The sequence below is a fragment of the Saccopteryx bilineata genome, chromosome 2, assembly GCF_036850765.1.
Source record: "Saccopteryx bilineata isolate mSacBil1 chromosome 2, mSacBil1_pri_phased_curated, whole genome shotgun sequence".
Taxonomy (NCBI): domain Eukaryota; kingdom Metazoa; phylum Chordata; class Mammalia; order Chiroptera; family Emballonuridae; genus Saccopteryx; species Saccopteryx bilineata.
Genome location: NC_089491.1, coordinates 156,853,672 through 156,871,360, shown reverse-complemented (window position 1 = coordinate 156,871,360; position 17,689 = coordinate 156,853,672). Strand labels below are relative to the sequence as shown.

At 35.0% G+C, this 17,689-nt stretch overlaps 1 protein-coding gene and 1 long non-coding RNA gene across 7 annotated transcripts in view; one reads left to right on the top strand and one right to left on the bottom strand.

Moving 5' to 3' along the window:
• The window catches only part of LOC136324837 (uncharacterized), a 457,224-nt gene that overhangs the window by 400,431 nt on the left and 39,104 nt on the right, over positions 1-17,689 (top strand). The window lies entirely within an intron of this gene.
• Positions 1-17,689, bottom strand: part of TBK1 (TANK binding kinase 1) — a 54,150-nt gene that overhangs the window by 1,601 nt on the left and 34,860 nt on the right. For 3 of the 6 annotated variants that reach the window (XM_066258246.1, XM_066258247.1, XM_066258251.1), the window contains 13 exons: positions 16,913-17,092; positions 13,880-14,076; positions 13,089-13,147; positions 12,591-12,682; positions 8,935-9,036; positions 8,055-8,127; positions 6,147-6,268; positions 5,972-6,048; positions 5,349-5,388; positions 4,382-4,483; positions 4,160-4,256; positions 3,631-3,737; positions 3,356-3,427 (listed from right to left, as the gene is read on the bottom strand). In XM_066258246.1, coding sequence (XP_066114343.1) covers positions 3,356-3,427; positions 3,631-3,737; positions 4,160-4,256; positions 4,382-4,483; positions 5,349-5,388; positions 5,972-6,048; positions 6,147-6,268; positions 8,055-8,127; positions 8,935-9,036; positions 12,591-12,682; positions 13,089-13,147; positions 13,880-14,076; positions 16,913-17,092 — 1,320 coding nt within the window. Of the gene's footprint in view, positions 1-1,704; positions 2,940-3,355; positions 3,428-3,630; positions 3,738-4,159; positions 4,257-4,381; positions 4,484-5,348; positions 5,389-5,618; positions 5,783-5,971; positions 6,049-6,146; positions 6,269-8,054; positions 8,128-8,934; positions 9,037-12,590; positions 12,683-13,088; positions 13,148-13,879; positions 14,077-16,912; positions 17,093-17,689 lie in introns of those variants that run through there. The other 3 variants (XM_066258249.1, XM_066258250.1, XR_010729147.1) reach the window with 3 other exon arrangements.

The window sequence follows — 17,689 nt, the reverse complement described above, 5'->3', positions numbered from 1 at the left end:
AAGCAATCAATGAACAACTAAGCTGCCACAACTATGAGTGGATGCTTCTCATCTTTCTCCCTTCCTGTCTGTCTGTCCCTATCTGTCTCTCTCTTTGTCCCTCTTGCTTAAAAAACAAAAACAAAAAAGAGTTCAAGAAGCTACAGGTTGCTCTATTTCTTACTGAAACACAGTGCTATTATTATAAATATGGGAAAAATACAACTCAGTGGCTTGGGAAGACTTCTTGAGAGAAAATGGAGAGTGATAAATCCAGAAAGTGTTAGGAAGAATTGGATAATTCCTTGTTGGTGGGGTAGGGATTTATAAGTAAAGATGTGGAGCTAAGACTAGGTGTGACATACTAAAGGGACAGTAAGCAATGGAACTTTGCTAGAACAGATTGTATTTTGGAATATGTGCTGCTAAAGCAAGCACAGATTGTTATTTTGGGAAGTAGTGGAAATAAGGTGGATGAACAGGCTGGGGGAAGACTATTATATTTTTTGAATGCAAGCATAAATTTAGACTTGACTTTTTAGATAACAGGAGTTTAGACACTTCTGAGTCAAGAGTGGCATGAGAAGACCATACTTGGGACTATTCTATCTGTAACACCCATGACAGACAGAAGAGCCTGGGGTTAAGGAAATAGGCCGTGTTATAACACAGCTCACACATGAGGGGAAGAGGAGCTCAATGAGGCTGATGAGGTGAAATATAAAAACATTTTGAAGGGAAATTACCAACTTGATGAAAGGGAATAAAGAAGAGTTAAGTATCTAAAATAATGTATGTGCAATGGAATAGGAGAAAGGCTGTCCCACTGAAGAGGTTAAGAAAATCAGAGGGGAAACTAAGTTGGGAAGGATGATACTACGTGATTATTGAGAGAAAAGAATCAGAAGTGACAGTCACATGGAGACAGTGCACGGGCTTCTGCTGTCACATGGCACAAATCTTAAGTAGCCACTTAACATTTACATTATAATTATGCCATGTTACATCACCCACAGACTGTCAAACAGACCTACAAATAAAACATAGGAGGAACTTACTTATTGAACATGTTTTGCAAGTGGGGATTTTAATCCATAAGGCATTAAGTGATTCAATATAAAAGTTTATTCAAACATTTAAAAAAATTTTATTTACTGAATTTTAGAAAGGGGTGGGGAGAGAGAGAGAGAGAGGCAGAGGGAGAGAGAGAGACAAGAGAAGTGGGAAGCATCAACCTTTAGCAGCTGTTTCCCGTATGTGTGCCTTGACCAGGCAAGCCCAGGGTTTCCGAGTGGTGACCTCAGCATTTTGGGTCGATGCTTAAAACACTGTACCACCACTGGCCAGGTACTACTTGCTGAGTTTTAGCCTTACAAGATAAATTTAGGATTTAGCTAACGTTGTGAAGAAACTATAAATTAGATACTATTAAAAAAAAGATAATTACTATGTAGCTGCTATAAATCAGAAAGAAAAAAGATTTTAAAATCTAATAGGCAAGATACAGAAAATGAATGTATAAAAAAATGCCTGACATGATTATTAACCAAAAAAAATGCAAATTAAAAAAGAAACCTATGTACTCTTATTGATCAATGTCACCCCATTAAATTTAATTTTTTAAATAAAATGAAAAAAGAAACAAAGATGTCAGTTTTTATTAAACAAATTGGCAAACATTTAAAAAACATAACAGTATTAACAAAAGCATAGTCTTTGTTTGGAATGATAATATACGTACTTTTTTTTTAAAGAGAGAGAGACAGGGGGTGGTGGAGATGACAGACAGGGACAGACTGATAGGAAGAGAGGAGATGAGAAGCATCAACTTATAGCTGTGGCACTTTAGTAGGTCATTGATTTCTTTTTCACATGTGCCTTGACCGGGGGCTACAGCTGAGCCAGTGACCCCTTGCTCAAGCCAAAGACCTTGGGCTCAAGCTAGTGAACTTGGCCTCAAGCCAGCAAAGTTTGAGCTCAAGCCAGTGACACTGCGCTCAAGCTGGTGAGCCTGTGCTCAAGCCAGATGAGTCCTCACTCAAGCTACCAACCCCTAGGTTTTGAACCTGGATCCTCAGAGTCCCAAATCGACGCTCTATCCACTATGCTACCACCTGGTCAGGCTAATAAACATACTTTTTAAAGAACAAATTAACAATACCTATCAAAATTTAAATGTGCATACCTTTTGACCCAACAGTTCCACATCTAGAAATTGGTACCTCAAAAATTCTTACACAAGTACATGAAGACATACATGCTAGTATGTTCACTAAAGCGTGGCTGTAATTATGAACAGAATGATTCCATTCTTATAAAACATACATGTACCACAAACTATTAACAGAAATTACTTCTGTGAGGAAGGGGTGGCATGCGAAAGGACAGGTGAAATCCTTTAAATTTTAAAATAACTTTAATTATAATAAATTACAAAATCAATAATACTACAGAAGGGTTTCATCACTTTTGTGCACAGCTCAAAAATCATGTAATTTCTTGACAGTGAATCTATCCAAGCTTTAGAGATAGGTATAGGGGAAAAAGGTTTTAGGAGGAAATAGGGAGCCCTGGGGCTCTAGCTCTGGCTCTTCTCCTTAGGGTATGAATGTCAGTATTTGTAGAACATAAAGACTATCTGCTCTGCTACTGTATAAGGTGGGAATGCAGGTTAAGCGACATAATGTAGTATGAAAGTGCCCTGCAGGTGTAGAAAACATCATATAAATGTGAAATATTTTTATTAGCATTTTAGGGGTTTGAGAACCCACAGAGAAACAGCCTGAAAGAGAAGAGTTCTGGAATGAACTTCTCTGAGGAACCAAGACAAGGAAACAGCCATCCCAGAGTGGCTTTATTGGCTCTGGAGACTTTCCAACTTACTTCCGGGTCTATTAAAATTCTGTAGATAAGCAGATACCAACTCCTCAAAGAAAACTGCACTTACAGATGGCACTCACCTGCAAAGAGGTTTGCAGAGAGCTCTGTAAGTTACCTAGCAACAATCAGGGTGCTAGCATCTTATACACAACTCTGATTTCCAAAATTGAAAATTATAATTCTAATGAGAAAATGGCATGAAAAATAATGTGTAGATTTTCATTTTCACAAACTGACTCAAATAAGCAAATAAATAATTCTATTAACCAGTGCTTCTATAAAATGGCATTAATCATAGATGACTTGTCTTTACCCAAAAAATCCCAAATAAATTAAAAGGTATCATGGAACCATAAAACATAAGGGTTCTGATTTTATATCCTTTTCCCAATGCCTAATCTATTGATATATGAAGACAGAGAGGTACAAGTATAGACATGTATGTACTTGATTGCCTATAAAATCACAGGGCAGAATGATATCTGCATTAACTCACCTTTCTAAAATATGATTATTTTCAGCAAGTTCTTTAACCACCCCTTCCATTTCTTCTTTTAATTTCTTCATACTACACATACAAAATAAAGATAAAAAAGCATCTTTGCTCAAAAAAGTATGCAAATTTTTTAGAATTACATTTTTGTTTTAGTTCTATAGTTTGAACTAAGTCACTAAAGAACATTTGCAAACATATTCACAACAAAAATCAATACAAAAAAATCAACTGAAACAAAACAGAAACATATAGTTACTAAATAATACATTTCTTACCCAAGAGTCATTTCTACTAATGTGTTAGAACATGAATAAATTGGAGCCATGGTATGTTTGATTCCACTGGAGGCTGCAAACATTTTCTGAGGCAAAGTTTCTTGTAACTAAAACATCAAAAGATCCCACATCAATCATAAAACAAAATACTTATACTACAGATCTTAGACCAAATGTTATAGGTTTAATAAGCCCTTTATAACTTTGTTTTAATTTCAAAGCCATCAATGATATAATATTTAAATCTTTTTAAAAGTCTTATCTTATGGGTGATAGAAAAAGTCTATCATGTTTTATATTGTAAAACATCTATGTTCTTAAAACTTGGCTCAAAATATATACATATATATATATATATATACACCTATATATATGCGCGCACGCGCACACCACATGGGCAAGCAGAGCTGTACATGCATATTGTGTCCTATTTTCCCTTCTCAATCATAATCAAATATAAATTGAAAATAATTTTATTTCAATTTTTCCTAATAGGAAAAAAGTTTTTTTCCTACTTTGATAGCTGTACCTCATTAGTATAGTCTTGATACTTTGATACTTCTTCTTCAATATCAAAACACTGATTAGTTAGGGATAATAACTGTTTCCTAAGATGAAGCATCTTTCTGAAAACCAAAAAGAATCTATTAGTAAGCAAGCTAATAAAATATTCTTAAAATATACAATATATATATTAAAATGTGTATTGTGCTATCAGCCACACTAATTACCTGCCAAATGGTTTACCTACCTCATCCATTCTTCTGACTTATCCAAAAATGTTTCATACTTTTTAACACATTCATCTGTAAAGTGGGTCATAGCTTTTGTTGCATGGTAATACAGTTTTTGCCTATAATTTAGAAATAATCAGAGGCTTAAACCAATGTCATTGTTTCTATTTCCAATATTTAAAAAATTTCAAGTATAGGCCCTGGCTGGTTGGCTCAGTGGTAGAGCATTGGCCCGGTGTGTGGATACCCCGGGTTCGATTCCTGGTCAGGGCACACAGAAGAAGCAATCATCTGCTTCTCTACCCCTTCACCTCCCCCTCTTTCTCTTCTCTTCCCAAGCCATGACTCGACTGGTTTGAGCCTATCGGCCCAGGCAGCTGAGGATGGCTCCATGAAGCCTTTGCCTCAGGTGCTAAAAATAGCTCAGTTGTGAGCATGGCCCCAGATGGGCAGAGCATTCAGCCCCAAACAGGGGTTGCTGGGTGGACCCTGGGGAGCATGTGGGAGTTTGTCTCTCTATCTCTCCTCCTCTCACCTGGAAAAAAAAATTTTTTTTCAAGTATATAAAATCTGTTTCCTGTAATGATGTATGACTTTAGAATATTTATGAAATGCCAAAGGTTTCTAGGATACATTATAGCAGCAAGAGGAGAATGAGAAGGGAGAATAGTTAAAAAATATTTACTGAATAATATTTAGGTTAAGGTGGGTAAGTTTATCCTTGCCTATATACTTTGTTATCTGTCATTTTGCAATAGAAGCACATGAGGCAGGAAAAGCCTCCCCCCTCATCTCATTCTCCTGTCTCAGCAACCTCTCACCTGGGAGCTAGGTAAATGGGCCTAAAAAATGTGTGCAAAGAGTAATAACTGTGTTTAAGCCAAGATTAAAATGTATTTTTAATTGTAATTAATTTGAACTTTAAGAACAATCACATTAATAACACAGCCAAAAATAATTATTAAACATAATCTGGACACTTACTTATCAAATTTGTGGATTTGTTCTTCATTATAAGCTAGTCCTAAAAGTAAAAATATATTACTTTTGTAAATGTACAATCATAAAATCACATACAGTATTTTTTTCTTCTAAAATTACTTCAGAAAGTCTAAACAGTTTAAAGCAGAGGTCACCAACTTATGACTCATAGGTTAGATATAGCCCACAAATGCTTCATTTGTACTGTACAGTGTTAACATTAGAAAGAAAAATTAACTGCCAACATTAAATACAGGATATTTCCAATAAAACCTGTCTTTCTAGCTTTTCTTGAGGTAGAGAGAATGGGCAACAGATCAGGTGAATCTGAGCAGTGGCTCCCCTCAAGAGGAGGGTCACTCCTCTTCAGTTCTCCTCCATCTCCACTGTCCAGTTTCAACTCCTGTTTTGTGCCTGGCCTGTCGAGTTCATGACCCCTGATATAAAGTATTGAAAAGGTTGATCTTAAAAAGACTTTTTAGGATATTTAATCTATTTTCTGACAGAATCAAATCTCTGAAAAAATAACTTAAGCAGCCATCCTCACAAATTTACTAAATTAATTCAACTGAATCACAACTAGTAGGGCTCATTCATTATATTAACAAATGACAAATTTTACTTACTACGTTCTGCTTTGTCTTTCTTGAACTGATAGTAAATCTCTGTGATGCAATTTAACAGGACTTGTAACTTTTCTACACTATTTATGGAAGAAAAACCCAAATAAATTAACTGAGTCAATGTGAAAAAGGACATTTAATAATAAGAGCAGAAACTACCAATAAAATGATAACCTACTGTCTATCTTTTGGATGAGTGCCATCCTGCTGGGCCCATGTATCCGACAGCAATCCACCTGGAGATAATTTGCTTTTGACATCCTGAAGACTGGTTTCTATTGTGCCCTGAGAACTGGAAAGCTAAATAAAACCAATGGGTTCAGATCCAGATTACCAAAAATCAAAACTGATAATCACAGTGCCAATGGATTCTAAAGTCTTGATATTTCTTTTATAGATGACTTCAAATCTAAGTCAGAATAATTATTTTTATCTTTAAGTGCAAGGACATTGTCTTAGGTTGATTTCCACCATGAGTATGGAATGATAATAAAATATGATCTTAAACTCATTAATCATCGTGCTTCAATTCTCTCGGGAAATCTAAATCTTCACAAAAATGACATAAAAATGAGAAACACTATGGGTTCCCCAAAAGAAAAACATAAAATTTCAATTCAAAGTGGTCTAACGACAATGCTAGCAGTGGAAACAAGTATCCATTAGAACTATGAGCTAGTAAATAAATTTCTAAGACAAAAGCAGAAACAGACAAGAAAATACAATGCTATAATTGACTGTATTTAAAATATATACAAGTACTGGAAAAGACTTTATTTTCTTGATTTTTATTTGCTTTATTCTATATCAACAATTTTAAACTTTTTTGGTCAGGACTTATATAGAGTAAGAAATTTACTTTGTTTTAACCCAGTCTCATGTAAATGTGTATATATAACTGAGCCAAAAGTTTCATGGAACAGTATTTTTCTTATTATATGTGATGCGTTCTGACATTCTCTATTCCATTTCATTAAAAACAATGCTGACTGCAATGCACTAAACTTTACAACCTACTAGTTGTTTATGACTCGTATTTTGAAAACCACTGCTCTGGATCTAAAACTGAAGGAAAAAAAAACAACTAAAAATCAGCCTAAGCTGGAAAAGAGAAAAATGATACTATATCAAGTTCTTTTTCTTTTAACCTAATACAGTACTCATTTCATGAAAGAATACTTCAAATGCTAAAAGCTTATAGGAATATAGCATTTTTATTCATCTCATTTTATTTGATACAACAATCTGTGAGATAAGCAGGGTAAAAAACCATCCATTTTAAAGAAAAACAAGGTTGAAGAGTTAAACGCTTAAGTCACCTAGCAGGAACAGCTAGGTAAATGGGCAGGTGAGGATTAGTAATGAGCTCTCCTGACACATAATTCTCTACTCTTATACAATACATTTTACTAAGAGATCCAGAAACTGCCTGTAATGCTATTGCATTTTTCAGCAGAGAAGAAACTTTTGTCCTAATTTCTTTTTTTAGTTATAGGAATGATGTATTATTGCCTTGGCAAACCCCAATTTTTCTTTCCTTATTTTTTGTTTTAGGAAAGATCTGATATGTTCCTAACTTGCATCTAATTCTGAACAAGTTGAAATATTCTGCATGCTAAATTACACTTATGAACTTGCTTTAATTGCCATAGCAGCAGCAACACAAGAGCATTATGAATTTTAAAGAGAGACAGAGAGAAAGGAAGAGAGAAATGGGGTTAAAGCAAAGCAGGCATTTGGAAATGTCATAAAGAATTGCACGGCAGCCCTGGCCTGATAGTTCAGTTAGTAACCCATCATTCTGAAGTGCAGAGGTTGCCGGTTCAATCCCAGGTCAGGGCACATACAGAAGACTGATGTTCCTGTCTTTCCTTCTCTCTCAAATCAATAAACATTTTTTTAAAAAAGTGAATTGCATGGCAGTAAGGTAGTTAAATATTATAAAGAGCTCCTAAAAACTGGAAAAGCTACTTTTTCTCTGAAGATCTTTAGGTACATCATTTCTTCAGAAAAGGTTAGTTAAAAATCTTGCCAACAAAGAAACAGATTATGAGCCTATGATTGTCATAATTTTGTACATACTTACTCTCAACAATTTGGTGTGTATGTCTGAAATTTCATCTGCTGCTTCTAGGTTGGTTTTCATCAACTTTTCATATCTGTATGAAAAACAGGTATGGAAAAATTAAATGAGTATAATGATTACATAGACTTAAAAATGTTCTATAAATTATATTTGAATTTTTATTATCATAACCATTTAGAATAAAATACTGAATGCAAAATCTACAAAGCAACAGATTCCAAGAAAACTTGGAACTGTCTTTGTAAAGAAGAACTTTTATAAACTTCTATTTATAAATTTTCAGATTAAGAAATAAAATAAAAAAAACAACTTAATTTCAAACACTCTTATGCCAGGATAACAGTCAAAGTACTAGATTTCAGAATTAATAACAGTCAATAGTAAATTCTGATTTCATTAATTATATTTCCTATGCAGTACAAATAATACAGCCTCGGAAGAGGGCACTTTATTCTGTTTCAAAAGACATTCTCAGGGATAAGCTTAATAAGCAAAGTAAACTAGAAGTAATCCCAAAATTCTAAAAACACCACCAAAATACAGATCTAGAATAACTCTTCCTATTTCCTTTGTTCGTTACAGTTTTACTATCCTATTCAGAGTGTTGCTTTCCAAGGTAAAGATGAGATGTTTCTATTTCAGGTTACCTTTTCCTTTGCAAAGCAAAGAAGAAATGCTACCAAAGAGATGGCATTCATTTCTTATTGAGACAACTGGGTATTTTCTGCCTTTGTGAGAAAGTAATTTAAAATAAGGTTGTGCCTTAATACAAACACTTGCATAGCATCTATAGGTGTCAAGGATTACTAAACAAATTAAACAGAAATGTAACAATGCTTAACATTTTAACAACTGTAAATTAAGGAAGTAATCTACTCACACTTTCACAGTTTTTTCAATGTTTCTGAGGCAAAAATCCAATGTGATCACAATTTCTGTCTTTTTGTGAACAGTTTCATTATAATCATCTTTAACTAATTCTCTAAAAAATAATAATATTCTCATTAGTTTTATCTAAAGAATTGTTTTGTCTAACACTAATTATGCTGCTGTCATGTTCAAATTTCTTTTTTCTTTTTTTTTAGTGAGACAGAGAATGAGAGGGACAGACAGACAAGAAGAGAGAGAGAGATGAGAAGCATCAACTCATAGTTGTGACACCTTAGCTGTTCATTGATTGCTTTCTCATATGTGCTTTGACTGGGGGGCTTCATCTGAGCCAGTGACCTTGGGCTTCAAGTCAGCAACCATGAGGTCATGTCTGTGATTCCATGCTCAAGTCAGTGACCCCATCTTCAAGGTGGATGAGCCTGCGTTCGAACTGGCAACCTGGGGGTTTTGAATCCGGATCCTCAGAGTCCCAGGACAATGCTCTATCCACTGTACCACTACCTGGTCAGACTCAAATCTCTTAACAGTCTTGACATATTATAAAAGCCAGTTCACTTTTCATTATTAAAAGCATCTTTGTGAGCCTTATACATATCTAGGACATAAACCATTACTACATATTAGGTTAACAATTTAGAAATTCGAAGCATTAACGTTATATTAAAAATAAAAACTAATCTACAATCATACAAATAAGCTGAATAGCACTACATTGTACACCACCAGAATTTTTACTACCTGTGCTATACTACTATTTTCTAGTTTAAATCAACACGATCTCTGAAGAAGCAAGATGATACTGTAAATAAAATTGAAGGGCTTTAAGGTTACATCAAGTGTCAACAAACTAAGACCCGAGGCTTGTTTTTGCTAAGAATAGTTATTTACAGTTTTTTAAAAGTGAGAGAGACTCCTGCATGCACCCCAACTGATATCCACTCACTTGTCAACCTGTCTGGGGCTGACCCTCGAACCACTGGAGCCACTAGCTTGAGAAAGGAAGAGAGAGAGAAGGGGGAGGGGAAGGGATGGAGAAGCGGATGGTCACTTCCCCTGTGTGCCCTGATCAGGAATTGAACCCAGAATATCCATACACCAGGCCGACACTCTACCACTGAGCCACTGGCCAGGGCCAGTATTTACATTTTTAAAGACTGTAAAAACAAAATAAAAACAGATACCTTATGTGTCCCACAAAGTCTAAAACATTTACGAACTGAAAGAGAAGTTTTTCAACCATAGTCTACATTAGAAACTATTTTCTCCTGACTTAATAAACTAAAAACTAATAAGTAAAAGGAATAAAAGCTTCATGGAGTAGTGACTAGGGTAAGTAATAACAGCAAGAGCAAGTGACAGCTGTTAGTAGCAATACTGTGAAAATAAATAGAGTTAACACTTCAATTTTTCTGCAAACTGTTTTGTAAAAACAAAGGGGTTTCTTTTTTTTTTTTTTTTTTTTTTTTTTTTTTACAAAGGGGTTTCTTAATGAGACAAGAAAGCACAAGTTTGAACACTAGGTATATGAACACATAAAAATATTATAAGCATAAATTTATGGGTTTAATATAAAGCTGAGAGGGGGGTAAAAGGGACTTATTCTTTTTTCTCTTTAGAAGCAGCAGCAGAACAAGAATGATGACATGTTTTATACATGATTTTACAAGAAGAAAAGGATAGTATGAGGCAGGTACACAGAAATTGTCACCGGCAGTAAAGTTAAAGAGCACTATGAACCCAGAGAACATGAAGCCATTCTGTGGCTGTATAAAACTCAAAAGCTCCACATGATGTTGTACAGAACTAGAGGCATGATTCTTAAAAGAAACCGTTCAATTCTCCATTTCTATCAAATGAAAGGATGTTATCTATAAATCACCAAAGGTTAAAAAGAGTCAAACTGTAGTCATTTTTAAAACATTTCCTATGATCACTGAACTAGATCAGGAATAGTATATTGAACTAGATGATTAATACTCTGACCTGTGAAGGGGCCCAGGGCCGTCGGCCCCATCTACAACACTGTGGATGGGCCTAGGGTATTTATTCCAAGAAGCAGGTAAACTGATCTCATTTGCACAAGGGCCACTTAACTATGTCTTGCCTGAATAGTCAGGTTTTTTATTCTTCCCTTGAAGATCTCCTTTGTGGGTGTTGATAGTCCTATGTTCTGCCGCTTTGTTTAATATATAGTGTTTCCTTTATTCCTCTTACCTCAATGCCCCACTTATATTTCAGGCTGGGACCTACTCCTAATTTAGAGCTCTCTTTCCCCCTTTTGCCAACTTCTATTATGAATCTACCTTTGCCACCCAGCTTAGTGTATCCCAAGGTTCTCTTTACCACGCCACAGTCGCAGAGCTCCAGGGAAAAGCAACCTGGTCTCATCTCTCCAGGCAGAGGAGAACAGATCTTGATAACAGTATACGGAGGGAAATAAGTAAATCAGAAAAAAAAAAAAGAACTGCAGTATTCCATACATTGGTGGGACATAAAGATGAGACTAAGAGACATGGACAAGAGAGTGGTGGTTACAGGGGCGGGGGAGGGAAGGAGAGAGAGGGGGAGGGGCACAAAGAAAACTAGATAGAAGGTGACGGAGGACAATCTGACTCTGGGTGATGGGTATGCAACAGAACTGAATGACAAGATACCTGGACATGCTTTCTTTGAATATATGTACCTGATTTATTGATGTCACCCTATTAAAATTAATAAAAAATTTATATAAAAAATACTCTGACCTAGAATAACTATATTAAGTGATTTAGTAAAAAAAAATAATTTAGCTTTTCAATTGCCTGTCAAAGTGAGTGTGTGCTCCTACTAGATGCTTTCATTTACATCAAATGTCTAGAATAGGCAGATCTAAAGCAACAGAAAGTATATTAGTGATTGCCTAGGGCTAAGATTTTTAGCAAAAATGGAAAGTGACTGCTAATGGGAACAGGGTTTCTTTTTGGGGTGATAAAAATTCTAAAATTAGTGGTGATGACTGCATAATTTTGTGAATATACTAAAAATCTTTGATCTGCATATTTTTAAAAACAGGTGAACTTTATAGTGTGTGAATTTCATAGCAGTAATGCTGTTGTTTTTTTGGGTTTTTTTAAAGCTGAGTGTATACTTCCTTGGAAAAGGAATTTATTTGACATCACATTGTACAGTGTAGTGTGAGGTTTTTTTTTTAATTAAAAAATTTTATTCCATTCATTTGGGGGGGAGGAAAGGGAGGGGGAGAGAAAGAGAGAAGGACAGAGAGAAGTGTCAACTCATTGTTCTACTTAGTTGCTCCATTTAGTTGTGTAGTAATTGGTAGCTTCTCGTTTGTGCTCTGACTGGGGATGGAACCCATGAACTCGTACTGCCAGTATGATGCTCTAGCCACTGACCTACCTGGCCAGAGCCCAGTGTGGTGTAAGTTTTAAAATTCAGATAATATTTTCCTGTCTCACAAGGTTATGGTAGTTAACAAAAAAAGAAAAAGCTGCTAAACGTTTTATAAACTAAATGTGAAACAAAGTAGTATAATAATAAAAATCAAGCACCTGACCCTACCTAATCTGAAGAGATGATGGGGTGATTACCAGTTATTTAGTGAGGTCTATGTGAAGATAAATTTTCAAATTTCAATCTATTACTTACATCAACCACCGTATCCCCTTTCGCATTAATTCCTGATAAAGCAGCAGGGTACTGGCAATTCTACAGGCATAGCACACAACTCCTGTTATTGCCTAATGAAAAAATGCAAAATGTCACTTTTGGTGCTAACTATATAGTACAGGTTAAGGAAAACGTTTACATAAAAACTTTCAAGCTTATATTATTTTTATGATGTTAATTAAAAACAATTTACCAATTTCTAAAAGATAAGGATAGATAAAACTGCAATAGACACTTCATCCTTAACATGATATTAAACATGCACTGCCTCAATGGAGAAAGTTTTCTTATGAATTTTAAAAATGATATAAAGTCAAAAAGAAAATACAGAAAAGAATCTGCAATGGATAATAATTTACGTGAATAATTTCCTAAATAATATAGGCATATATAAAGACACAATACATTTTATTGCTTCTACTATTGATGAGATAATTTAATATATATGTTTACATGGTAACTTAATTAAATACCAACCTTAGCCATGCTAGCATCTCCATCTAAATCATAACGTGGATGTACTTTGGGGAGGGAAACTGAAACATGAAGTAAAATAATTAAAAGCAGAAATAAAGAATTCTTAATAAATTATTGTATCCTTTATATAGTAACCTCTAACTTCAACATTAACCTGTAAATTACCTCTAAATTAAATATTAGTGGCCAAACTCTGTAATGTTCTTTTCCTGGTTTAAAAAAACCCACTTGAAATAATAATGCTCATACTGTAACAAATTACCTGCAATATTTCTAAAGAATTTAATTTTTTTCTTAAATATATTCCAAGACAATAAGCTTTCAGCAGTTCTATTTAAATGGAAACCGAATTCCAAAATCCAAACAGAAATTTAAAAATCTGGATAGTTTATTTTTTTTCAACAGTAAGATTAATAATTTAAAAGACTCTAAAATGCAGATCTAATTTTCCTTTGACTCCAAAGCCTGGCTAAGTGTCCTATTCAAACTAGGCACAATAAATATTTATTAAAATTTGATATAAAAAGTTATTTTGAATGAGAGTAAAATACAGTTACAGTGAAACATACATGGAAAACTATTTTACCACTTTATGAAACAAAATAATATCAAATTATTTTGCCTACAAGGCTTTTAAATTTTACTAGTTTTGTTCAACTAATTCACAAAATTTTAATGTTTATGAGAGGGTATACATTAATGTTATCATCGACCAGCTTTATGAAAATGACAATCATTTTTAAAGGTTTGTTTTTTAATGGCTAGTAAGAACAAGGAAAATCCCAACTTACTTTTCTCATATATCAGTCCTATGGTACTCAGAGGTTCCCGGCTTACTATAAAAATAGGATTTTCCTCTGTAGTTTTAGGGAAATGCTGTACTAATCTTCCAGGTTCTAAAACTAAGCGTCGTCCTTCATATATAAGTTCTTGATTTGTAGAAGCAATTTTGGTTTGTTTATATACCAGCTCATGAAATACAGTAGCACTGTGTGAGAAAAATCCAGAAATATAACAATTAGGATAAAAAAATAGGTAGTCTTTGTTTTTGGTTTTTTTTTGCATTTTTCTGAAGCTGGAAACAGGGAGAGACAGTCAGACAGACTCCCGCATGCGCCCGACCGGGATCCACCCGGCATGCCCACCATGGGGCGATGCTCTGCCCATCCTGGGCGTCGCCATGTTGCGACCAGAGCCACTCTAGCGCCTGAGGCAGAGGCCACAGAGCCATCCCCAGCGCCCGGGCCATCTTTGCTCCAATGGAGCCTTGGCTGCGGGAGGGGAAGAGAGAGACAAAGAGGAAGGCGCGGCGGAGGGGTGGAGAAGCAAATGGGCGCTTCTCCTGTGTGCCCTGGCCGGGAATCGAACCCGGGTCCTCCGCATGCTAGGCCGACGCTCTACCGCTGAGCCAACTGGCCAGGGCAGGTAGTCTTTGTTTTAATGATTGAGTACAACATCCATTTCTAAGTGGTACTTCAGATCATGACCAGTCCACAGAGACAGTGCTTTTTTTGTTGATGTGAATATTACAAAATCCATTAAACTAAAAATTCCAAAAACATTGTCTAATATAATCAATTTTTAAATATTTGTTTGCATACCTACAGTGGATATATACAATATACAGGATTAATATTTAATAATGGAGGGCCAACATAGCAGAGAGCTTAAGAGCACTGACTCTGAAATCAGGTTGAGTTCAAATTCCAGTTATTCCATTTATCTGCTGAATTTCCTTGGGTTACTTAACTCCTCTGTGCTAAATTGCCTCATGTGTAAACTGGGAATAATATGACCTACCTCACAGATTTGTTGTGAGGACTAGGTGACTTAAATATATAAAGAACTGAGAATAGTACATACAATATGACTATATAATGTTTGTTAAATAATTTAATTAATAAAACCAAGTATTTTCAAAATAATGTTTTTTGGGGAAAGGTATATTCTCCTTAAATAGATCTATGAAATCAAAGAAGTGTTTCAGCAGCAATGTTGTGACTTGTCTCTCCCATAAGCCTCTGTTAAGATGTGGCTCAGGCTTGGGTGAGCTTTTTATGTTCGAACTGATTTTAAAAATGAAACAGTAGCCAGTACATAATATTTATTCAGGCTATTAAGTACCAAAATAAAGAGGCATATTAGATTTTAATCTAATGTTATATTAATATTATTTCATTCATTATATTCACAGTTTGTTTCCATTATATTAGACATATATTAGATATTAATATCTAAAATATTATATCTAATTAATGTTATTTCTTAATAAATTACCAGTAAGTCTCTTTGTGAGTTTTATAAGGCATCAAAACTGCTACTTGAATCCTGTCAAAACCAAAACTAAGGCATAAAGAATGGTATAATGTTTTTTTCCCTCCATTTAAAAAAATTTTTATTTTAAGGTCATTGATGATTTATATGCAGTTTTAAGAAATAATGGAGAGAGATGCTATATACCCTTCACTCAGTTTCCCCCAATGGGAACATCTTGCATAAAATATATGTAGTACAATATTACAATTAGGATGTTGATACTGATTCACCTGTCTTACAGATTTCCCCAGTGTTACATGTAAATGTGTGTATTTACTTATGTGCAGTTTTATCACATGTGATTTTTAAAAAAAGATTTTATTTATTGATTTTTTTTTTTACAGACAGGATGGGAGGGAGAGAAGGAAAGAGGGAGGGAGAGAGGGGGAGAGAAAGGGAGAGAAAAGGAGAGCAGAGAGAGGGAGAGGAGGGGAGAGAGAAGAAGAGGAAGGGAGAGAGAGAGAGAGGAAGGGAGAGGGAAGGACGGAGGGAGAGGGAGAAAAGAAGGAGGAATGGGAAGCATCAACTCATAGCAGTTGCTTCTCATATGTGCCTTGACCAGGCAAGCCCAGGGTTTCAAACTGGCAACTTCAGCATTCCAGGTTGATGCTTTATTCACTGCACCACTACGCAGGTCAGGCCACATGCGTAGATTTTTTTATGACATGGATATTATGTGTTATTGTTTAGGTAAAATAAATGATTATTTCTCCAGCACCCAATAAGGGTTTTATGTCACATATACAAACAAAAACGACACTAACTATATTTTAGACTTATGTTTATATATACATATTTTTTTCTTTCGAAGTAAGAGGAAGGGAGATGGTGAAACAGATGAGACAGACTCCCACATGCACCCCAACCAGGATCCACCAGCAACCCCTATGTGGGATGATGCTCAAATAAACTGAACTATTTTTAGCACCTGAGGCTGATACTCAGACCAACCAAGCTATTTTCAACACCTGAGCCAATGCTCGAAACAATCAAGCCACTGGCTTCAGGAGGGTAAGAGAGAGAGAAGGGGGAAAGGAAAGGGGTAGAAGCAGATGGTTGCTTCTTTTGTGTGTCCTGACTGGGAACTGAACCTGGGACATCTACACACTGGGCTAATGCTCTACCACTGAACAAACTGGCCAGAGCCTGTTTTAATATTTTTTATATGACAGGACAGTACTGTTAAATAAGAAATCTGGCCCATTTACTAGTAGATGCTATTTAATTATGGGATTACATAATTTGAGAGAAGGCACAGAAACAAAAATAATCTTGTAAAATTTGCAGTTTAAGGCCAAGCTAATTTACTTGTAAATTTTAGAAATTAATCCCTTTATTCCAAAAAATAAGTACAAACGAATTTACTAAGCACTCCAACATTATTTTCTAAGTGGGAAGTGGGTGCTTCTGGTAAAACTGATATAGCTTTTATTTCCTCTCCTAATTTATGAAGATGATTATTATAAACAACATTATCACACAGGAAGAAAATATAAAGAGGTACTTACGTATTATAGCTATGAATATAAATCTTATGAGCTGTCATTTGTTGTAGTGAAAAAATATGAATTATCATTCGGTGAAGTATATCACTAGTTTCTGCAAAAAACTGGTCAAAACCCCAACACTTTTCCTGATCTGCCTCAAGGATGTTTGCAAGAACAGGGGTAAGCAGAACTTGAAGACCCCTAAAATAGTATTAAAAAAAAGATAAAAGAGTAAATGTGCTATATTTTATCTAGGTACAAAATCATAACAGTTACTAACAAATCAAAGGAGCAGCTATTATTATTATATTAGATCAAAGTTTAAAAAACATGTTACCTTTTCTGAAAACCAGGTAATCTTAGTTTAATATTATTTCCCTGCTATGCTTTCTCCCACCCCCTTAGTCTATCACTAATTCATGTAATGTACCTTCCTTAGGTCTTCTTCTCTGATTCTAGTGTATAAAATAAGTTGGAATGCTGCCATTCTCCAAAGCATTTGAGATCCTGCTACCCAGCATATGTCATCAGTTGGCTCAAATAAGATTCCTACACTGACACTTATTTAGGAGTGAAATTACTACAACCATCTAGCAATCAATTAGTGCCAATTCAATGAGGAACAGTTTTCAACTAGTAAGTTTAAATACTTTTCAAAAAATGAATGGGAGAACTTTATTCTTTCTCATGGTTTCACTGATTTATAAAATATGCTCAAGCAGATTCTCAATTATGGAATTTCAAATAGTCTTAAAAATATATTCTTGACTACATAACAGGCACTGAAAGAATTCCTTG